Source organism: Diaphorina citri, unplaced genomic scaffold (genome assembly GCF_000475195.1).
Source record: "Diaphorina citri unplaced genomic scaffold, Diaci psyllid genome assembly version 1.1 scaffold1808, whole genome shotgun sequence".
Lineage (NCBI taxonomy): Eukaryota > Metazoa > Arthropoda > Insecta > Hemiptera > Psyllidae > Diaphorina > Diaphorina citri.
In genome coordinates this window covers 11,721-35,684 of record NW_007379234.1, presented here as the reverse complement: position 1 = coordinate 35,684, position 23,964 = coordinate 11,721, and the positions used below count along the sequence as shown (strand labels likewise).

General features: G+C 37.6%; 2 protein-coding genes and 1 long non-coding RNA gene across 5 annotated transcripts in view; 1 reads left to right on the top strand and 2 right to left on the bottom strand.

Moving 5' to 3' along the window:
* LOC103517316 (TBC1 domain family member 24) overlaps window positions 1-23,964 on the bottom strand; it is a gene marked incomplete at its 3' end in the record, with an annotated part of 49,553 nt that extends 25,589 nt beyond the window's left edge. The window contains exons 1-2 of the mRNA XM_017447416.2: window positions 23,485-23,964; window positions 934-1,122 (exon numbers count right to left, since the gene is read on the bottom strand). Of these exons, the coding sequence (XP_017302905.1) occupies window positions 934-1,122; window positions 23,485-23,803 (508 nt within the window). The remainder of the gene's footprint in view (window positions 1-933; window positions 1,123-23,484) is intronic.
* On the top strand, window positions 7,794-8,471 carry LOC113470757. Its single transcript, XR_003393699.1, has 2 exons — window positions 7,794-7,850; window positions 8,370-8,471. It is a non-coding gene; the product is annotated as an uncharacterized LOC113470757 (long non-coding RNA).
* LOC113470756 (gustatory receptor 68a-like) lies at window positions 9,556-11,927 on the bottom strand. Of its 3 annotated transcripts, none has more exons than XM_026829453.1 (5): window positions 11,682-11,927; window positions 10,848-11,199; window positions 10,515-10,583; window positions 9,902-9,991; window positions 9,556-9,693 (listed from the first exon to the last, which is right to left on the bottom strand). In XM_026829453.1, exons 1-5 carry the CDS (start codon window positions 11,849-11,851, stop codon window positions 9,643-9,645), a joined length of 732 nt encoding a protein of 243 aa, XP_026685254.1. In that variant the 5' UTR covers window positions 11,852-11,927; the 3' UTR covers window positions 9,556-9,642. The 3 variants fall into 3 exon arrangements, with proteins under 3 accessions (XP_026685254.1, XP_026685253.1, XP_026685252.1); XM_026829452.1 differs by lacking the exon at window positions 10,515-10,583 and adding an exon at window positions 10,212-10,280; XM_026829451.1 differs by lacking the exon at window positions 9,556-9,693 and having other exon boundaries at window positions 9,754-9,991.

The following is a 23,964-nucleotide window of genomic DNA, read 5'->3' as shown; positions in this document are numbered from 1 at the left end:
TTTATAAGAGAAGAGAGGGAGAGAAAGAGAGAGGGAAAATGGATAAGAGGAGAGAGGGGGGGGAGATAAACTCAATCTACGAGTATATTGGATAGAAGGAAGAAGAAGAAGAAGAAGAAGAAGAAGAAGCAAGAAGAAGAAGAAGAAGAAGCAAGAAATAGTGAGAGAGGGAGGAGAGGAAGAAAGTCATTAGGATGTGATAGACCTACTGTCGGAACATGTGTGATGGAAAAAGCTCGAGAACTAAGTCTGTCAGACCATCTGAGATGGTCGAAGAGTGAGTGGCCGGCGTTATGCTAGGGATCTAAAGATGTTTATCTGCTTGTAGCCGTCAGTGCAGCGGCGATTGCGCGAGGAAAAAAAAAAAGAACCATGAAGGGTTTAATTTATTCAAGTGAGAGAGTAAGAAATCTTTAAAAAAAAATTCGAAAATAAATACTCCTCTAAATACATGGATGTATTTTTTAAAAGAATAAGAAGAAGAAAAAAAGAAAACAGCCGAACGAGAGAAAAAGAAGGGTCAAATAAAACGCGATTGAAAAGTCTCCAATTAGTAAGCCTACGGGGTCCAAATATGACTATGGCTTGATGGGTAAAAAGTCCTTAATGTGTTGAGAATTTTGGAGAGTAAAAAAAAGCCAAGAGAGAGAAAAAAAAGAGAGAGAGAGGAGAAAGATATAGAGAGTTAGAGAGTAGAGAGAGAGAGAGAGAGAGAGAGAGAGAGAGAAAGAGAGGGAGAAAGAAAGAGAAGGAAGGGAGAATTATTTTTCGTGAGCTGGGTAATTTTATAAAATCTACAGTATAAAAGGAGCTAATGTACTGTAATTGAAGGATACTCTTAAAGAGAAATGCACAGTTACTCTTGTATTATTTCATTATTTATTTACTCACCCGGCCAGAGTATATTCGAGAGCAAGCAATGTGTTTACTTACCCGACATAAAGTGGAGGAGCATGGCAGCGATGGGATAGATAGCAGGAGAGTAGGTTATGTCGGGGCAGGCAAAGCCAAGGACGCACACCACACGGTCCGTAACAGACCGACCTTTGCGGGTCAGATGGTAGGGAAGGCGGTGGGCAGAGTCTACGAACGGGGGTAGCATGATGGGCTTCTCAGGTAACTCTGAAACAAGGAAAGCGGAGGAGAAATTTAGATTTTTTTTCTCATACCTAATTTATTAAGCTGTGTCAACACCAGGGCCGGAATTAGGGGGAGCGAGGGGGCCCAGATCCCCCCTCAAGCTTCATTTTCTCCTTTACTGTAGGCCCGCCTCCGAAAATTTGAATGTCCATCCCCGCCCCGGTACATGACTGTTTGCACTCTCGGTCCCCTCCCCCTCGACAAAATCCTGGATATGGCCCTGGTCCACACATAGTTGATCTCGTCGATCCCCGAACCTCCAGTCAAGCATGAATCTCTGAATCAACAACTGTGCTGTCAATGCCCGGACAGCCGCCACTGGTCGGGCAATATACCCCATACGCTTTCATTTGGACTATTCATAGGAACGCCATTCATTTATTACATTTAATCAGTGTCGGAGAGGCTCTGTCTTTAGCCCCTTTTAGGAGTCCTGTATAAAGGTGTGTCCACACAGTCGGCCGTCGATCGATGTGAATCGATGTTGATCGACTATGTTCAGACACACCTTAAGACACTAGGTACATTCTTTTCTGTACCTACTTAGATATTTTTCGAGTGGTCAAATGTTAGCCCCATTGGGAAAAACCTTTGGAAAAAATGGATATCCTGATTGAAAATTTTCCGGTTTATCAGAAGATTTTCTTTTTTATCTTCTTTTCCGCCTTAGGGCACTTTAACACTACAGACTACAGACAGTAGGTTGTTTGCGCCAACAAAATGTAATGTAATGAATACCTATTATCTACTTGATGTTTTTCAAAGCAACAGCCAAGAAAATATCGATTAACAATTCAGGAAAAAGAGGCTAAACTGTTAAGAGAGAGAGTTTTCTACCATAATAAAGCAGTTGTCAACCAGCCCAGTTAGCTTGGTTGGTAGCGATTCTGCCTTGTAAGCGCTAGGCCGCGGGTTCAATTCCCGTCCGGGGCGTATTTTATCCTGATGGGATAATGTTCGTTCTCGGGACGGCTGGCTTTCTCTAACCCTGTCTTCCTTCTCTCTTCGATTTCGGGACGATAATGAACGTCGTCGGACTTATGTTTGATCCTGCAACATTAACTGCATTTTGAATCCGCGTTTTCCGCAACACCTGCAACCAGAGAAAAGCAAAAAGAGGTTGTTGTACGGCAGGAATATGGACATAAACATTATAGAATATAGACATTTAGACAGCGCGAAAATAGAGATGAACAGAAACTGCATTTTGAATCCGCGTTTTAAGCTACACCTGTAACCAGAGGAAAGCAAAAAGGGGTTGTTGTACGACAGGAATTGACAAGGGTCTTGTCGTGTATTGAACATTGAATCAGGTTTTATAAGTAAGTGTTAACAGTGCCCAAACTAAACAGGCAATTCAAGAAGAACAGTGAGGTATAATCAACTGGAAAGAAAAAAAGAACTTTCAAGAAGTAATTGAAAAATTAATCAACATTATCTTTCAGAAAACAGCGTATCCCATGAAATAGGATAGAATAGATAATAGAAGATAGAATAAACTAGGTGCCTCGGTGGTGTAGTGGTCAAGACGCTCGCCTGGTAATCAGGGGGGCGTGGGTTCGATCCCAGCCGAGGTATGGAATTTTATCCTCACTTATTTGAGAATTTGACCACATAATAATGGAGCTCTAAGGGTTAGGTGGTAGAGAACGCCTAAGGCGTTAACCTCGCCTAGTGGTTGCCTTCCACTCAAGAGTCTATTATTATTATTAAAGAATTTTTAAAGTTAAAGTAATACAGTATTACAAAACCCCCACAAATTTATTATTACGACCGTATTTTTTATTATTTTCTACAAGTTCGACCATGCCTCAGGATGAACTAGCGGAATTCCGCAGCGAAGCGACGGAATTCGACTAGTTATTCATAGAATAAGTAGTGAGTGTATTTTATTTTGCAGGTATTATATTCAGTTTCCTGACTAAAGGCTTGTATCGGTCTCTACCTAAACCTCTCAATATAACTCTATATCATACCTTGGTTGTCACAGGGGTGTTATTATTTAAATACATTTTTTAAAAAAAAGACCCAAAACTAAAAAAAAAAAAAAAAAAAAAAAGATGAAATTCATGACAAGTGGGAGTCTAGTCTTAAGTGGAAAAACACAGCAAGTCTCTTGTACAAGCCCATTAGCCCACTTGCACAGTAATTTTGCAATAAGGGATTTCTATTTTAATGAGTCCTTGAATCAATAAGTAAAAGCACCTAAATTTTTTCAAAAAGGGGAAGAAATGATTAATAACTAGGAAGTACTTCTACCTATTGATGATCAAAGTAGGTAGTATTTCAATGTTTCTAGATGAAAGTATCTTAATTTTCTAAACTAATTCTAGGTTGATTTGAGGGTACCCTGGTATAGTAATCTAGAAATTATCAAAATATTAGGTGAGTAAAAAATGCAGCAATTAGAAAAGGTGCATAATCAAAATGTATGAAGATTAAGAAATGTAGAGATTTTTGAGCTTCCTTTGAGAAAGGGCAAAATTTGGGTGGGGTAATTATTAAATTTATGGAATAAATGTTTACATTTTGAACTGTTGAATATTATTTATTTAAAATGAAAAAAGTTAAAAAATACAATAGGTAGAAAACTGTAAATTAATGATGAAATAAAAGAGGATAGTTCCTGACATGATAGGTAGGCAATCTTATCAAAAACACAGGAAGACTTTTCAACAAAAATAATACTTTAGCACTTACCTTTAATGATAAAGAGGAATATACATGGAGATAGGAATCACAAGTAGCAGTTCTATGATTGAAATTTAAAATTTCCTTCAAAAATAAAAAAAACAAGAGTTCACTCAAAATTTTACTGATGAAATGAAAATTCAGAAAACTTTAAAATAGCAGTAGACGGATTAAACTTTCGACTTTAGAACTTTGGGCCGTCACTCTTGAAATAGACAATTCACAAGCACACTTTTGGAACTTTTGATTAGAATTTTTTGATGAAAAAAAAGGGTAAAAGTTTTTTTTCTATAAAAAAAAGAAGAAAATTTATCAAAAGCGAATGATCACGAAGAACGGGAACTTCACACTTGACTGACGAAGAAGAACGGGAACACTCGAACTTCTCCGAACCCATGAACACGAAGTTTTTTTAACCAATGAAAAGTGAATATTGAAGTGACCAAAAAATCTTTAGAACTTTGGGCCGTCACTCTTGAAATAGACAATTCACAAGCACACTTTTGGAACTTTTGATTAGAATTTTTTGATGAAAAAAAAAAAAGGGTAAAAGTTTTTTTTCTATAAAAAAAAGAAGAAAATTTATCAAAATCGAATGATCACGAAGAACAGGAACTTCACACTTGACTGACGAAGAAGAACGGGAACACCCGAACTTCTCCGAACCCATGAACATGAAGTTTTTTTAACCAATGAAAAGTGAATATTGAAGTGACCAAAAAATTTCATTGGTTGATCAAAAAATGATCCATCAGTTGATCACATGAAAAAAATCGACTTGTCTCTCGAAACGTTTTGTTTTGTTTTTCTTCTGCTCGCTTTCTGCTTTTGCGGGATTTTTGGATTTGGAAATTTGGATTATCCGGCTTCCTTCAGTTCCTGACGTTTGTGAAAAAAGACAGCAGAGAAAAAAAGCTTTCAAAGTTTTCCATCGCGAATCAGTGGTTTCGAATACATTTTATTATCTTAACGTCCCGCCAAAAGACCTAATCCAAGATGGTAAGTAAAATAAGCACATGAAATCCGTCTCACAAACACATGTCCTAGCCAGGGTTGGGACTTACTGCATTAAAGGTATATTATCTGGGAATTCGGCAAATCAGTTTAATCCTGAATTGAAGTGGGTAATGGGTATTATCCCTGCGACTCAGGCTTAGAACGTATGTGGCAGAAAAAGCTTCCAACTGAGGTCTCCGACAGTCTTTGATTTTGGTATGATAAAACCTCTGTTCAGGTTTCCTCTGTCAAATATCTTGCTTTATTTTTGGGTGAAATCGCGAATCAGTGGTTTCGAATACATTTTATTATCTTAACGTCCCGCCAAAAGACCTAATCCAAGATGGTAAGTAAAATAAGCACATTAAATCCTTCTCACAAACACATGCCCTAGCCAGGGTTGGTATATTATCTGGGAATTCGGCAAAGCAGTTTAATCCTGAATTGAAGTGGGCATTATCCCTGCGACTCAGGCTTAGAACGTATGTGGCAGAAAAAGCTTCCAACTGAGGTCTCAGACAGTCTTTGATTTTGGTATGATAAAACCTCTGTTGTTCAGGTTTCCTCTGTCAAATACCTTGCTTTATATTTGGGTGAAGAGCCACGAGCCAGTGAAACGGTCCAATACATAATGAAATGTCTTCTTGATTTTTCAGACTATTGGGAAGAATAACAAAATGCAACAGCTGATTGGCTACAGAACAAAAGTAATTCTGCAAGATTCAAGGACCTTCATTGGAACTTTCAAAGGTTTGTATTTTGATGTGTATTTAGAGAGTAGATTGAGATAGTTTGGGCATGTATAGAGAGGAGAGACATGAGTTATGCCTGCCACTCATGCTCAGACTATCTGAGAGACTGTGGTCTCAGGATAAATGGGAACGGGCTCTGAGTGGCTGGTCCTTTATAGGTATAAAAGTAGAGAAACCAGTTATATGGGGGTAAGAGAAGGAGGGGAATCCAAAACTGAGGAGAGATAAGGTTGAGGTAGATTTGAAAGAGGAGGGAGGTGTTGGATAGGAGGGTATGGAGTGGTACAAACCATAAAACTTCAGAAACAGAATATATGTTACCAGACAGGATCACGAAGAAAGAGGAAAACTACATGACCAATGAGTTTTAAAAGGCTTTTTGTGGACTGTAGAGTGTGAACACATTTATTATGTTTTGATGTCAACTACTGATGTCTTCATATTTGGGTGTGATAGCTCGGTAGTCTTTTTGACAAGCGGCTGAAATCGTTCGTAGCTGAAATCAGACTGAACATTCGTACGGAGTTTTAAAAGGCTTTTTGTGGACTGTAGAGTGTGAACACATTTATTATGTTTTGATGTCAACTACTGATGTCTTCATATTTGGGTGTGTAAAATAGAAAATAGCTCGGTAGTCTTTTTGACAAGCGGCTGAAATCGTTCGTAGCTGAAATCAGACTGAACATTCGTACAGGGCAATCGGGACTAAAACATTTCCAATCAAAATAGACATTCCTTAATTTACATTTTTGACATCAAACGCGGGACCACCCTGAATGACAAACCAATCTTCTCGGTCACCCTGTATCGATAACAGGTGACGGTACCTGGCTCAATATGAATCGTATTGATTTTATCTGATTACCCAGAAATGGGGCAGGTCCTGTGAATTTCATACATTGTGTGAACAGGGGGCAACAGGATGTCTGATAAAGTCTTGTCTGATAGGGAGAGAGGACAAGGCGTACTATTGCGCGCTGAGGAAAATTCCCAGTATGACTTTCCCAGGCCTTTCCTAAAAGAGGATGGATAGTGAGAGGGAGAAGGAAGAAAGAGATAGAAAAGGGAAGAGAGAGATAGACGAGGGGAAAAAAGGAGGGAGGGAGAAAGAAACATGAAAAAAAGGACGGAAGAAAATGAAAGAATGGTAGAAAGGTAGAAAGAAAAAGAAGACTGAGGACTAGAAAAGAAGAAAGAGAGAGGATGAGAGAAGAACGCGAGATAGACGAACTATAAACATATGACACCTTAATACAACACATCCTTTGACCAAGACAGAGGGGAAACAGGAGAGATTATGAGAGATACATCTTGGCATTAGCGTTGTTAGTTGTTAGAGTCAAAGAGTTGTCATAACAGGAGAGATTATGAGAGATACATCTTGGCATTAGCGTTGTTAGTTGTTAGAGTCAAAGAGTTGTCATCTAGACAGGTTAGAGTTAAGACTATTATCATTCTCACAGACGGGACGATCTCCATTTCAGTTCAAGGCATAATAATCTCATCCGGACCTTGGTGACATAAGAGGCAGGCATGGTGCCTTACTCCTCACTAGACATCATAATGAACATAATAAAATCATCAGTCCATTACACGCTATACTATCAAAGCATTGGTTGCTCACTTCTCCAGAGAATGAAAACAATGAAATCAGATTTCTCATAGAACTCATGGAAGATAATATCCATACCAGGGTCGAGTAAATTTTTAAAACGGTTTCACATCTTAAGGTGGGTCCACACTTGGTCAACGGTCGTCGATCTATCATTCATCGATCGATGTGGATCGACGCGACGGCCGGTTTGAACACACCTGTAGTACAAAACTATACGTATAGGTACTCAAGTTGAGTTCCGGGTCCATTACACGCTATACTATCAAAGCATTGGTTGCTCACTTCTCCAGAGAATGAAAACAATGAAATCAGATTTCTCATAGAACTCATAGAAGATAATATCCATACCAGGGTCGAGTGAATTTTTAAAACGGTTCACATCTTAAGGTGGGTCCACACTTGGTCGACGGCCGTCTATCATTCATCGATCGATGTGGATCGACGCGACAGCCGGTCCACTATGTTTGAACACACCTGTAGTACAAAACTATACGTATAGGTACTCAAGTTGAGTTCGGTGGAACACACAGCTTATAATGTGATACCTAGTTCATAAAATAAACTCGAAATGTTGACTATAAAAATGGAAAAAAGAACAGAGAAAATGAGAGCAGCTGGAAGAGGAATCTCGGGTGGTGGCTCTTCTGCCCCTGCAGGTAATCTTGAAATAATAAATTATCAAGTTTCTCTAAAAACATAGAATAGTTTTAGGTTTTGGTTTGGATTTAGCTATTATAATTAACAAAATTCAAGTTGTTTGTGATGCCTACTCAATATCCATTATCCTGCTCAACAAGTGATTGATTTCAATGTGCATCTAATTAGTCTATTGATGAGATCATGTACAAAACTAGCTTCATGACAGGGTCCATTAAATAGAGACCAAAGAAAATTTCTATTTTGTCTCTCTTCAATCAAAATATTTTTTACCCTTTATTATCAGGTTATTTTCCTACAATATCATTGCTAACTTTTATTGGAAAGAGAACATTTTTACATGTAGGTACACTTGGGTACTTACTTATCCATGACCAGGGCCTAGTTGATCAAATGTTCAACAGATTGTCTCCATCCACTCCTCTCTTGGGCACTTTCCAACTTTCCATCCATGACTCTGCATCATGGATGGAACACATTCATGTAAATTTTATCAATGTATTTCTTGTGTTATCCAGGACTACAAGGACCCGTGCGAGGTGTAGGTGGACCTTCACAACAGATGATGGCACCAGGAGCAAGGCCGGGTATGATGGGAGGACCACCTGGAATGATGGGAATGCCTCCTGGCATGATGAGGGGAGGTAATAATTTATTCCTGTTCCATTTTTTTTTATTATTATTAGGTGCTTTAATACTTTTGTGTTGTTTGGCTGATGACTTTTCATCATTTTATAATGCCAGACTTGTCAGCTTAGCCTTAGAGTAAAGCTTGTCACTACGTTGCAGGTTCGATTCCCGCCCAGGGAAAACTTTACTCTGACCTCTCTTTGTTTTGTGATGACCTCCATTGTTACAGCTCTATCAAACCTTTTTCAAAATGCATGAAAAAAGTTAGTAGTTCAAATAAAATTAAAAATAATAAGTAGGTAGTTCTGTTATTTGACATTTTAAAACTGTCACTCTGAAATTAAATCAATTTATTCTAGAAGCGACAAATCTGAATGAATGTATTGCTTCATGATAATCTAACGGTCTCTAATCTCTGCTCTAATTTTGTTTCCAGGACCTCCACGTTTCTAATCATCCGGTGCTTTTGCTGACAAAATGATACGAACGTGTTCCTACCAATGCTCTCCTTTCTTGAAAAGACTCCTCCCAGTCGCCAGGTTTGTAAGTGATACCATTCCTCAAGGACATTTTCTACTTTAATTTGTAAATGTTAATAAAAAAAAAAAATTAGGACCTTTATGTATTCAGGCAATACAATTTTTGCTGGTTTTATATGAGACTTACAGGTTTTATGGCCTATTTTGAAGTTTTAGATTCAATGGAAAATGACCTAATGGTCAAAAAACTCCGACATTTATATCAACAACAACCCTGAGATAAAGACATCTACTGTTTAAACTCTGGTTAATAAATCTAGTATACATAGCCAATGTGTAATGTTACTTAGATGGGCGAAAATCATAATAAAAGTAAAAGTAGAACTTCCTATAAAACTGCAGTGAGAGAGAAAAAAATGGACTAAAGTCTATCCATACAAACCCAAAACAATAATAGTTTAATGAACATGAAATACCTCCCTTGATGTACGGTACTACATTATGAACATTTTGTAAAAATATAAAAATAAATTTGAAACATAAAAAATATGCCTTTGTGTTTTTTATTAGTGTCGAAAAAACAATAGACAAACATCCCAAATTGACAAGCATAGGGTATATTTTGATTGGGGGGAAATGGGTGAAAATATTTGTCTTCTACGTTACTGTCTCTTATCTTATTCTATTGGAATTGAATGAGGAGAATCCAATACGTAGCAACAGCTCCAATAATCTGGAAACAAACAAGTTAAAAATGGTCTCTTTCAACTTTTTTGATTAATTGAATGGAAATTGATGCTATGAAAAAACATATTTTAACTTATCATCGTACGAATTATTTTTCTCATCAAATTATTACTTTCCATTTTTCTCATGATCTTAAAATCTCTTCGAAATCCCACTTTGTTTACCTTCGTGTACAAAACAAAAGTAAAACTCACCTTTCTGAACAATGAATATTCCAAAGAGAAGAAGCCATGTGCTGTAAATTGAATGTTGTACTTCTCTAAATCCATCAGGAACATTTCCAACTGGAAAGAAAAAAAGAACTTTCAAGAAGTAATTGAAAAATTAATCAACATTATCTTTCAGAAAACAGCGTATCCCATGAAATAGAATAGAATAGAAGGTATAGCAATAGAGTCTGGTGGAGGGGCTTTGTTCATCGACCTGTCCTATACCTATAGGATAGAACGATAATGCTTATGTATGTAGGTATCTATATAGAAGATAGAATAAACTAGAGCTTACCTCGAGTGTAAGGTTGGGCATTTTGTCTTCAATGATGATTTGATGAACTGTCTTCATTATATTTCTTTTCTAAAAACAATAAGAATAAAAAAATCGACAAATATGAATTATTTGAATTATCTTTTTAGTGGATTTATACATACGTTTGGTTGCTCCCCCTCTTGAGGGAAGTGTGCAACTTCGAGCCCCCCATTTTTAATAAGGTGGTAGAGAACGCCTAAGGCGTTAACCTCGCCTAGTGGTTGCCTTCCACTCAAGAGTCTATTATTATTATTATTATTATTATTATAAACTAGAGCTTACCTCGAGTGTAAGGTTGGGCATTTTGTCTTCAATGATGATTTGATGAACTGTTTTCATTATATTTCTTTTCTAAAAACAATAAGAATAAAAAATCGACAAATATGAATTATTCGAATTATCTTTTTAGTGGATTTATACATACGTTTGTTGCTCCCCCTCTTGAGGGAAGTGTGCAACTTCGAGCCCCCCATTTTTAATTTATCCAATCTCTGTGCTAAGTTTGGGCGACTTTGGCTGTTTTCGAGCTTTATGTGGTCATAAATCCCCTGTGAAAGTGGTCATAAATCCCTTGATTACATGGTTTTACTTACTTGACTTGTTTGATTTACCTACCAGAGTGTTAATATTCTCACAGGGCACCACAATAAGTACGATCATGACCCAATGGAATCCAAACCAATACAAGTTAGTGTACATCACATTGTATTGTAGCGTAGCCGCCGCGTCTGTTAGATACGTGATGATTGCTTGCGTCATAACATACGCAATGCACGTGAGGAGCACATGGGTTAGAATAATCACCAGCAGGATTTGGGCAGAGAACATGGTGTTGATTTTGGCGCAAATGTTGAAAATGCTGTAGAACGTTTTGAGGAGGAAAACCAGTTCGGATTTGACATTGTCGCGGGAGATTTTGCTGAGGTAGTACCGATTGTCGGTGATCAGGAGGGAATCCTGGTTGAAACTGAAAACAAATAAGGAAAGACAGTGCAGATGTCATGACAGATAGATAACGCTATCCTTAGTTGACATCATCGAAAGAAATAAATAATAATAAGATGGGAATGGTTTCGTAGCGTTTGATACAGATTCCCGTGCTTTTCAGAATCTCCACGTTAATAGTCGAGTGTGGCTGGTGTGGGGAAAAGCAGAAGTTTGGGTAAACTTCGTACTCTTGCCTAAATGGGGGGGTTAGTTGACATCATCGAAAGAAATAAATAATAATAAGATGGGAATGGTTTCGTAGCGTTTGATACAGATTCCCGTGCTTTTCAGAATCTTAAAGTTAATAGTCGAGTGTGGCTGGTGTGGGGAAAAGCAGAAGTTTGGGTAAACTTCGTACTCTTGCCTAAATGGGGGGTATCGTTAGACAGAAAAAGGGCTCTCTGAAATATTGCTCCTATTTTTAAAATGAATAGTACCAAAAAACTGTTTCTCCCAACTTACTTTTGAAAGTATTGGTACATCTTTTCGAGTCTGTTCTGAACGAAATTAAGCAGAAGGTAGAATTCCACGCTCAACAGTAAGCTATACAGATTGGGTATGAGAAAGTTGAGGACAGCAAACAAAGTCAGGTTGGGTAGGAAGGAGTGGAGTATTTCGAATGAGATGAACATTACCAGGAGGTAGGTGAAACAGCAGAACTGAATTTTGGCGTTCAAGTGACGATAGTTCGGGCGGTAAAAGACCACATTTCGGTTGCTCCTGAAACGGTGAAGTTGATGATTTATGTACAATTTAGAGCACAGAGCAGAAAAACTTAAAACTTTGACTCTTACGGGAATCGAACCCGAGACCTCCAGTGTGATACGCTCGGGCACGGAGGTTTCTACCTTTTTTACGGCTTTAAGTGGTCGGGCGGTAAAAGACCACATTTCGGTTGCTCCTGAAACGGTGAAGTTGATGATTTATGTACAATTTAGAGCACAGAGCAGAAAAACTTTGACTCTTCCGGGAATCGAATCCAAGACCTCCAGTGTGATACGCTCTCGGGCACGGAGGTTTCTACCTTTTTTACGGCTTTAAGTGGCAGGGTTCTACTGGAGGAGCTCCTCTACCCAATCACTGAATTTTTCTTTCACTGTGAGCTTGTGAGGTATTTCACCAGGGAGATCTTGAATGCCCCTAGAGCCCTAGACTTTGTGAAGTCCCCTCATATCCCTATGAAGACTTTCTATTTTACTAAAGTAAAAAGATCTACCCACCTCATATTTCTCTGGCTCAAATCAATCACTTCTTCGATCACCTCCTGAAACAGTGACTGATTGGTGTGCGCCTTGTACAACGTGACCAGGACGAAAATAACGGACAGTCCACTGATAAGATATCTTATCAGTAGTGATAACGAGGACGCGGATCCGGTTTCCATGGTGATGTAGGAGAGTGTGAAGTTAGCCAGTAACAGGATGAACACACCAAGGGAGTACAGATATGATAGGAAGTGACGGGGGTTAGATCGCCCTGAACTGAGGGGTAGCATGGAGAAGATTTTGAGCAGTGAAGTCAAAGGTTTCAAAAGGTGGTGGATTCTGTTCTCTTCCATTCTAAACTTATAATATGAGTTCAAACTTGGTTTAATTTTACTAGCCCGTCCTTCCTTTATTATTACGATAGTAATAAAAAAGGATGGTATTACTCATTTTCGAATAAACTACGGGCTAAAAAATTCCCGGAGGGACGGGCCCAGCTTTTTTTTTTTTTTTTTAGGTGCGTTGGTTAACTCTTGGATTAAACCATCTGATGAGCTAAAAAGTTTCGAATCTACCAATCGGATTGCTTAATCCAACAATAGTTGAACTTGATCTAAGAATTCAGGCGATCTTAATCGCCTTGTCACTATCACGATTTATTTTCAAATGTCAATTTTCTTCAGCAATGAAGGAACAAAAACTAGAGAGACCTATAGAAAGTGATGACGAAATACATCAACCAGAAAATGAGAGGAGGGAAAGACAAACTGTCGAAAAAATTATTGAGCTTTCAGAAAGAAAGTTGTACAGGAGAACAGGGTAAATCATAAACCATGTAATTACCACCTCATTGTATGTAGGAAAGGTTGGTTGAACGCGACAGGAAATTTTCCGTCATCCTTCGTCAGTTTTCCCCCTTATTCCTACAGTACAACTTTCCAGGCTTCAGGACATAAACACTAAATTTATAATATATGGTGACATTACTCTGAAAAGTACCTAAATTCATTCATCCAATAAATAACACAAAACAAAGCTGTTCTGGTAAAATGTTACGTGTGAAATATAATTTTTCTATAAAACAAATAAAATGGAAATAATATATGACATTTATGGAACATACAGGGGAAAATAAACAAAAAATATACCTAGAAAAAAGTGTAGGAGGAATGTCGTGTTTTTAATGTGTATAGATAGGATTCCATAATTCCTGAAACGTGTTTGTGTATAAATAATTCATACTGTTGTTTAAAAATTTCCATTCTAACATTTAAAATCTGTTATACAAACGTGTCTATGTACCTATTGATTTAATTCGCGAAAAAAAAAAAAAAAAAAAAAAAAGAATGCTACATGTGGCCCAGTATAGGTATACCCATCACTTTGGAAGAAGTGGTAACATCCACTGAATTTGAGGGCTATCATTTCCCTTTTAAGCAGGAAAATACTGAGCATTGCAAATCATTACCTAGCTACTTTGTGTTCATAATAAATTAGTTAATTTTTACATAGGAGGCCTTGGAATAATACAACTAGGAGGAAAGACTAGAAATTCAGATATATAAAATAAAAGATAAAATTCATCATGTGTATCACCAATCAAGAAATCTCAATTAAGAATATGAATTCTTCAGACCGCAACGAGTTGTGTAAATTTATCCAGTATGAACTTTTTTCAAGTTCAACTTTGAATATTAGCTCCATACCCGGTGAATTAATCATGGGCAAGATACACCCTAGGAATGTATTACACATAGGATTGACACTTGTAATAATCATTCGTGCTTAACACAATTCTTCTTCACTTCTGTTTGGTCTTCCACCCATCACACAACCACTAGTTGACAATATTCTATTTCTTTAGTCCAATCTTGTGAAATGAAAATGTAGACCATGTTCAGGCGGTCTCTTCTTGATCCCTTGTGTGCCGCGTCCATTTTTGTTTAGGACTATTGCACTATAAAATATGTAGGTGATCCATGATCATTAGGACGGTACATGACAGGAACAGTAGAGGCAGAGCAGTTGATACAGGCTGGTTGTGTTCATCATCTGGGAAGAATTCTCACTCTTGTGTGGTCTTCCACCCAACCACTGTTGACAATATTCTGATTTTAGTCCATTCTTGTGAAATGACATGACCATGCGGACGGTACATGACAGGAACAGTAATAATAATAATAGACTCTTGAGTGGAAGGTAACTAGGTAACCACTAGGCGAGGTTAACACCGGGGGCGTTCTCTACCACCTAACCCTTAGAGCTCCATTACTATATGGTCAAATTCTCAAATAAATGAGGATGAAATTCCATGCCTCGGCTGGGATCCCACGCCCTCCTGTTTACCAGGCGAGTGTCTTGACCACTACATCACCAAGACAGGACAAGAGGCAGAGCAGTTGATACTGGTTGGTTGTGTTCATCATCTGGGCAGAATTCTGGATCTGCTGGGCCACCACGAATTTCTCATATCCAGAGTATCACGGAGTTGTTGTTCTTCCTCAGCACTCAGCCTGAGTAGAACTGCTACGGCACGGGTTAAGTGTTGAGCCTGAGGGAGGGAGAGAAACACAGAAAATGTAAATCTTTGTTTTTTTTTTTTAAGAGGTTTGATAGAGGAAAACTATAACCGCTAAGGTCTTATCGAAGACAGGATAGGAGAAATCCAGCCGTTTTGAGAACGAACATTATCCGGTTTAATTCCCGCCCGGGGCAGACTTTATCCTAAACAAATAAGGTTCTTTCTCGGAACAGCTGGCTTTCTCCTATCCTGTCCTCCTTCAATTTCGGAACGATAAGACTTCTGTTGTTATAGTTCCCACTATCAAACCTTTTTTTTTGTAAGAGTTTTGCCGAAATCTAAACCTATCTTGATTTATGATAAATTCTTTGTGGCTAAGCACGGGAAAATCTGCTAAAAAAATAACTTGGTCTCACCTCATATTCTCGGCACGTAAGAAACTTAATGATAACATGTTTCAAATACTTGAAGTTAACATCGTCTTCCAGACTGTTGCTTCTCGAGCTCACAGGTTGTACAGGGGGCGTGTCCTCTCCGCTCGTGTTATTTCGCGACTCATTCGGGCTGCTCCGTGGATCACTCGTGTTATTTCGTGTCTCGTTCGGGCTACTCCGTGGATCACTCGTGTGATTTCGTAATTCCTGCTGAAGCGTTTTCTTCATGTCGCTCAGTCTTTGTTGAAGCATTCGGATCGTCTGTGGATTACATTAGAAAAAGTAATACTTATTATGTTTATGTATTATGGTAGCTTCTACATATTTACAAGTCCAATAGTTAAACCAAATTTAAACACAGATTATTGTCCTGCACCATACACACAAAGCGACCTTTGGGGCAAACAGCCCAAAGGTCGGGTTGAGCTTATACGAATCTACTAGGCTTGCACCCGGAGTTAACGGGTTTGATTTCTGAGAGAGTCGAAGTTTTTCGGCCCTATGATTGAAATACGGCTATCAGCCTAGTGAGGACAATTGAGTAGCTATTTTAAAACAGTACCACAGTAAAATCTTGAAAAAAAAAAAAGACATGGAAAGGACAGGAATAGTAAAGAAGACTCTTAGTAATGCTGTAATATCCACACAAATTTCAGAGATAAGTGAAAACCAAGACGTTTTAGTATGGGATCTTACTTTATTTTTCTCGCTCAGTTCCGTTTCTAAATCACTCAGTTTAGTGCCATTCACTTGACTCCTCAATTCATTGAGCTCTTCTTTCAATTTCTCAACGTCCTAAAAGGAAAAACAGAATATTTTATTAGAGACTTAAAGACAAAGCGCCTAATGGGGAAAAAAAGACAAAGCGGACATGCCAAAAATATTTTGTATAATTTTTAATTTAACATATGTACGTATACAAAGTATACATTCTACTTGTACATACAACCTGTTTCCGGATTTCCACTGTCTGTTACAACCACAGTGTTTTTATCCTGATATAGGAAACTAGCAGAATTAGACTGTGGTATAATCCAGCTGGGATTATACCTATAGGTGGGATAAAAAAAGTTCAGGAACAAATAAGGTCCAAGGCAACTTACGCTAGTTTTTGACTTTGAGGCGAGTTCAATTTGACTCAATTGTGCTAACAGGTCGTCATTCTCTTGCTGAGTATTTCTAAGATCACATTGGGCGATTTGAATTTGCTGGGACATTTGTGCGTTCCGCAGAAACGCTTCGTCCCTCTGTCTCCTCTCTTCTTCTAATGATTGCTCCAACTCTTTCACCTGAAAAAAAAAAGAAAAAACATAATTTAACAACCTTATCTTCCTCTTTTTTTCCGCCTTTTCCCGTGTTCAAACGGGGTCAGCGTTTTTTGTCAACCTAGGTGATCGCTTTTGGGCTGACATTTAGTTCTAGCGACAAAATTCTAAGAGTGATGCCCTTTGCACTTAACCTTTGCTATTTCTCTAGCAAGCATAATTTAACAACCTAAAACATACTAAAATACGAGAAAAGAAAAAAATTGAAAACTTTAAATTTACTGAACTTTATTTAACGGGTACTGTTAGCTCCATAAAATAACACCCATTTAGCATACAGCATACCTTGAGTTTTTCATCTTCCAAGGACCTCATCAAACTTTGTACGTCGATTTTCAATTGTTCGTTTGTATGGCTGCTTTGAATTTCGCTGTCCTCGAATTTGTTTTTCAAATCTTCCAACTCTCTGACAACCTCCTGGTATTTGGTAGTCGTGTCCGATTCCGTGGAAGACTAAAAAAAGAAGAAGATGACAATCATTAAAATTAAACGAAGTGTATCATTTGAAATCGAATGAAAAACACTAAAAATATCGTATTTCTTCAAAGGTCCCCAAATAAAACCAATGTTTTGAATTACTTAATGTATAGTACCTACCTGACAATTGACAAGTATCAGCAAAAACCTTTAAAATACCTACCTTTGCTAAGTATGCTTTTGGATCGTGTGTTCACGTTTCGTTAATAATGGTGAAAAAATGGAAATGGAGGTGAAAGAATGGACTACATGATGTGTTAATAAAATGGGATTAAAATATTAGAAAATTATACAGGTTAAAAAAAAAATAAAGTGAAACTAAAAGAAAAGAATGAAAACCCTTCATTGCGTTCGTCGAAAAATAATAAATTAGTGCTGTATTTTGTTTCAAAATAAATTAACGAAAACATAATAGGTAAATTTATTAATAGCAAAATAAATCAAAAGCCAAATACATATAATTAAAGCAAACAAAAGTTAACGAAAAATCCAATGGAGCAGTTGCAAATGGGTAAAAATTATAATGGTCGATTCCTATGTAAAAAGTTGGAAAAAATCCAAATCTATGGTCAAAACTCCGAAAAAATAACTGTAAAAGGTCGAAAAATCAATTTTTATTTTCCGTTCTAATGAAAGAGTTCAAATATGTGTGACGTCAGACTTAAAAGTAAAAAAATCATACTATGATAAGCACTATAGGTAGGTGTCTAATCTTCTTCTTCTTCGCCTTTTCCCAAGTTCAGATGAAAAATCCAATGGAGCAGTTGCAAATGGGTAAAAATTATAAATAAATGGTCGATTCCTATGTAAAAAGTTGGGAAAAATCCAAATCTATGGTCAAAACTCCGAAAAAATAACTGTAAAAGGTCGAAAAATCAATTTTTATTTTCCGTTCTAATGAAAGAGTTCAAATATGTGTGACGTCAGACTTAAAAGTAACAAAATCATACTATGATAAGCACTATAGGTAGGTGTCTAATCTTCTTCTTCGCCTTTTCCCATGTTCAGATCGGGTCGGTGTTTGTCGTCGGCCTCTCAATCAGCTTTAGAGTGATCGCTTCGAGGCCAACTGGTTTTGGCTAAACAAACTTTTCCGAGTGGGATGCCCTTCGCACTCAACCTTCGCTATTGATATAGCGTGAGGAAATTTGGACTAGTCTACTCCCTGTTTATAGTCCCCTAGCTAGACGCCGATCTACTCTCTGTTTATAGTCCCTCAGCCAGACTAAGGTACGTGTCTAATAATAGTACTAAAATAACAATAAGACAAAGGAAGTTCATACCTATAATTTACATTTTTTAAAAGTGGAAAGTATAACAAACAAAAACAAAATAGTAATAAGTAATAATAAATAATATTGAAAAGAACAACGTGTAGGTATAGGAATAAACAAACCCAAAGAAAGAAAAAGAAATCCTTAGATTAATCTCATTTTCAACTTTCCAAATTTTGCTATGCTAAATGTATGCTATACACAATGGGTCTTCCCAGTCCTAACCAATAGTATAAAATAGCTAAAATAGATGGGGGAAATGCCTCCCCAAAATTATTTGATAAAATAAAAACCTACGAATATGTATAGTATGTAGATTGTAGATAATTAGGCAACTCTTGTTTCCCAGCACCGAATGATTATGCTTATGTCCTAATATGTCCGATCAAAATTATTTGATAAAATAAAAACCTACGAATATGTATAGTATGTAGATTGTAGATAATTAGGCAACTCTTGTTTCCCAGCACCGAAGGATTATGCTTATGTCCTAATATGTCCGACAAGCATTCGGATCGTCTGTGGATTACATTAGAAAAAGTAATACTTATTATGTTTATGTATTATGGTAGCTTCTACATATTTACAAGTCCAATAGTTAAACCAAATTTAAACACAGATTATTGTCCTGCAGATAGAGGAAAACTATAACCGCTAAGGTCTTATCGAAGACAGGATAGGAGAAATCCAGCCGTTTTGAGAACGAACATTATCCGGTTTAATTCCCGCCCGGGGCAGACTTTATCCTAAACAAATAAGGTTCTTTCTCGGAACAGCTGGCTTTCTCCTATCCTGTCCTCCTTCAATTTCGGAACGATAAGACTTCTGTTGTTATAGTTCCCACTATCAAACCTTTTTTTTTGTAAGAGTTTTGCCGAAATCTAAACCTATCTTGATTTATGATAAATTCTTTGTGGCTAAGCACGGGAAAATCTGCTAAAAAAATAACTTGGTCTCACCTCATATTCTCGGCACGTAAGAAACTTAATGATAACATGTTTCAAATACTTGAAGTTAAAATAACATGATGGCAATACAATACAAAACAAGGATGCAAAGAAGCATTCAATGATTCAAACCAATTCCAGCACTCAACCAATCCTCTGGACCACAAGCAAAATCCCTGCCCAATGAAGTATCAATTGGATCATCACCTAACTGTCCTAAGTAACTACTTACAATAGGAACTTGGGGGAAAGAAATTAAAGGCTTTCAACTATTTTGTGTCTGAATAGCTAGACAACAAACAATGGTTACAGATTTTTTTTTCTTCTAATTTTAAGTTAGTGTAGGTAAGTAGGTAATCCTTCAATCTGCAAAAGGTGAAGCTGGATGGACTCATTGAATGGACCTTTTTCTATACATACCTATTTCAATTTTATTATTCACTGCCAAACAAACAATTTTGTGTATTTTTTAACCTCAGCCCTCAGTAGGAATTAGAAAACTGCATTAAGTGGGTAGGTAGGTACTTAGTGACAACACAAAATTAGCCCAAAGGTATGGAAATAAGGTATTTAGTTAAGTACCTCAAAGGTAGGTATGACTTTTACTTAAGTAGGTACTTATTTAAAAGTGTAGACCCAAGTCTAAAAAAAAAAAAGATGATGAAATTCATGACAAGTGGGAGTCTAGTCTTAAGTGGAAAAACACAGCAAGTCTCTTGTACAAGCCCATTAGCCCACTTGCACAGTAATTTTGCAATAAGGGATTTCAGATGGGAGTTCTATTTTAATGAGTCCTTGAATCAATAAGTAAAAGCACCTAATTTTTTTCAAAAGGGGAAGAAACGATTAATAACTAGGAAGTACTTCTACCTATTGATGATCGAAGTAGGTAGTATTTCAATGTTTCTAGATGAAAGTATCTTAATTTTCTAAACTAATTCTAGCTTGATTTGAGAGAGGGTACCCTGGTATAGTAATCTGGAAATTATCAAAATATTAGGTGAGTAAAAAATGCAGCAATTAGAAAGGTGCATAATCAAAATGTATGAAGAAGAAATGTAGAGATTTTTGAGCTTCCTTTGAGAAAGGGCAAAATTTGGGTGGGGTAATTATTAAATTTATGGAATAAATGTTTACATTTTGAACTGTTGAATATTATTTATTTAAAAAGAAAAAAGTGAAAAAATACAATAGGTGGAAAACTGTAAATTAATTATGAAATAAAAGAGGATAGTTCCTGACATGATAGGTAGGCAATCTTATCAAAAACACAGGAAGACTTTTCAACAAAAATAATACTTTAGCACTTACCTTTAATGATAAAGAGGAATATACATGGAGATAGGAATCACAAGTAGCAGTTCTATGATTGAAATTTAAAATTTCCTTCAAAAATAAAAAACAAGAGTTCACTCAAAATTTTACTGATGAACTGAAAATTCAGAAAACATTAAAATAGCAGTAGACGGATTAAACTTTCGACTTTAGAACTTTGGGCCGTCACTCTTGAAATAGACAATTCACAAGCACACTTTTGGAACTTTTGATTAGAATTTTTTGATGAAAAAAAAAAAAGGGTAAAAGTTTTTTTTCTATAAAAAAAAGAAGAAAATTTATCAAAATCGAATGATCACGAAGAACAGGAACTTCACACTTGACTGACGAAGAAGAACGGGAACACCCGAACTTCTCCGAACCCATGAACGTTTTTTTTTTTTTTTTTTTTTTTTTGGTTCCCTCAAAATAAGCTTGCGGTTCCCGGTTTGGCCACCCCTGCTCTATGATATGATCATACGACCCGTCTATTTCAGCTCTTTCTAACCCTCATGTGTTCTGATTTATGTTAATGGTATATCGGTACAGTTTCGACAGTTCCCCTTCTTATCCTCAGCTCTAAAGAAGAAGAACTTATGGCTGTCGTGAACGAAATTATATGCAATATTATGGGAAAACTTTGAACTATATCTTTCTGACTCCCCATGACTTCACGTGACGTGACGTGATGGTGTTTCTCCCTTAACACTCTATCTATCATAACACTTATACACGAGAGTAACATTCCATCACAACAATATACTCACAAGATACGACACATTTTTGATCTCGGGCCAATATTTTTTGTTGATCAACAAAATGAAATTGAACACATGAGATTTTCCTCGTCCGAGGGGAGAAAGCGAGGGGAGAAAAGAAAACAAGAGGGAGGCAGAGTGTAGGGAAGAGACAGTTTTCAAAGAGAGGAGAGGTGTCCGTAATATTGTTGTGTGTGGTGTGACGAGTGATATGTCCGGAACAGATGTGATAACTTTGAAAGTTTGGTGCCCAAAATAGTACCAAGTTATACATAAACCAATTAAACCATAAAACTTCAGAAACAGAATATATGTTACCAGACAGGATCACGAAGAAAGAGGAAAACTACATGACCAATGAGTTTTAAAAGGCTTTTTGTGGACTGTAGAGTGTGAACACATTTATTATGTTTTGATGTCAACTACTGATGTCTTCATATTTGGGTGTGATAGCTCGGTAGTCTTTTTGACAAGCGGCTGAAATCGTTCGTAGCTGAAATCAGACTGAACATTCGTACAGGGCAATCGGGACTAAAACATTTCCAATCAAAATAGACATTCCTTAATTTACATTTTTGACATCAAACGCGGGACCACCCTGAATGACAAACCAATCTTCTCGGTCACCCTGTATCGATAACAGGTGACGGTACCTGGCTCAATATGAATCGTATTGATTTTATCTGATTACCCAGAAATGGGGCAGGTCCTGTGAATTTCATACATTGTGTGAACAGGGGGCAACAGGATGTCTGATAAAGTCTTGTCTGATACGGAGAGAGGACAAGGCGTACTATTGCGCGCTGAGGAAAATTCCCAGTATGACTTTCCCAGGCCTTTCCTAAAAAGAGGATGGATAGTGAGAGGGAGAAGGAAGAAAGAGAGAGAAAAGGGAAGAGAGAGAGAGACGAGGGGAAAAAGGAGGGAGGGAGAAAGAAACATAAAAAAGGACGGAAGAAAATGAAAGAAAGGTAGAAAGAAAAAGAAGACCGAGGACTAGAAAAGAAGAAAGAGAGAGGATGAGAGAAGAACGCGAGATAGACGAACTATAAACATATGACACCTTAATACAACACATCCTTTGACCAAGACAGAGGGGAAACAGGAGAGATTATGAGAGATACATCTTGGCATTAGCGTTGTTAGTTGTTAGAGTCAAAGAGTTGTCATCTAGACAGGTTAGAGTTAGAGTTAAGACTATTATCATTCTCACAGACGGGACGATCTCCATTTCAGTTCAAGGCATAATAATCTCATCCGGACCTTGGTGACATAAGAGGCAGGCATGGTGCCTTACTCCTCACTAGACATCATAATGAACATAATAAAATCATCAGTCCATTACACGCTATACTATCAAAGCATTGGTTGCTCACTTCTCCAGAGAATGAAAACAATGAAATCAGATTTCTCATAGAACTCATGGAAGATAATATCCATACCAGGGTCGAGTAAATTTTTAAAACGGTTTCACATCTTAAGGTGGGTCCACACTTGGTCAACGGTCGTCGATCTATCATTCATCGATCGATGTGGATCGACGCGACGGCCGGTTTGAACACACCTGTAGTACAAAACTATACGTATAGGTACTCAAGTTGAGTTCGGTGGATGGAACACACAGCTTATAATGTGATAGTTCATAAAATAAACTCGAAATGTTGACTATAAAAATGGAAAAAAGAACAGAAAAAATAGGTAAATAAGGTACTTCTGTTGAATATGGGGGTAAAAGGGATTACTTGAGCAAAGGCCCGTTCCCACTTATCGTGAGTTTCATCCGATATTTTTCGGAATAGAAAAAATAGGTAAATAAGGTACTTCTGTTGAATATGGGGGTAAAAGGGATTACTTGAGAAAAGGCCCGTTCCCACTTATCGTGAGTTTCATCCGATGTTTTTCGGAACGTCCTAGGTAATATAATTTAAATGAGTGTTCCCGTGTTCCCACTTACACACGACACGATTTTTTTTCTGAAAGGACCTTAATGGTAACTGAAGTATGACTTACCAGTAGTGCCAAACAGTTGATTGACCAGGTCCCAATAGAAACCCTCCTGCATGGACCTATCACTCCCATGCTGGCCACACAGCAAGGGCCACAGCTGATTCCGTATCCCATGATTAGTAGGCCAGCAATTCTCTCGCAATATCTTCTTCACTTCAGCCTTGCGTCCCGCGACCAGTAGGGATTGAACCTCAGCGAAAGTTTTCAGAGGGGGTTTCTTCCCCGGGGGTGACTCGGGCTGGATGGGGATCGTGCTGGTGTCCACATGAGGCGGGAACACTTCGTAGATGTCGGGTGATTCCTCTTCAATCCCCGACAACATCGTGAGGCGACGCCGCCGAGACGTGTCGATTATTTTCTCCGTGTCGGCAGCATTTTGTCCCGCGTGATGAGAAGTTTGATGAGGAGCATGAACGTCGTCGGACTTATGTTTGATCCTGCAACATTAACTGCATTTTGAATCCGCGTTTTCCGCAACACCTG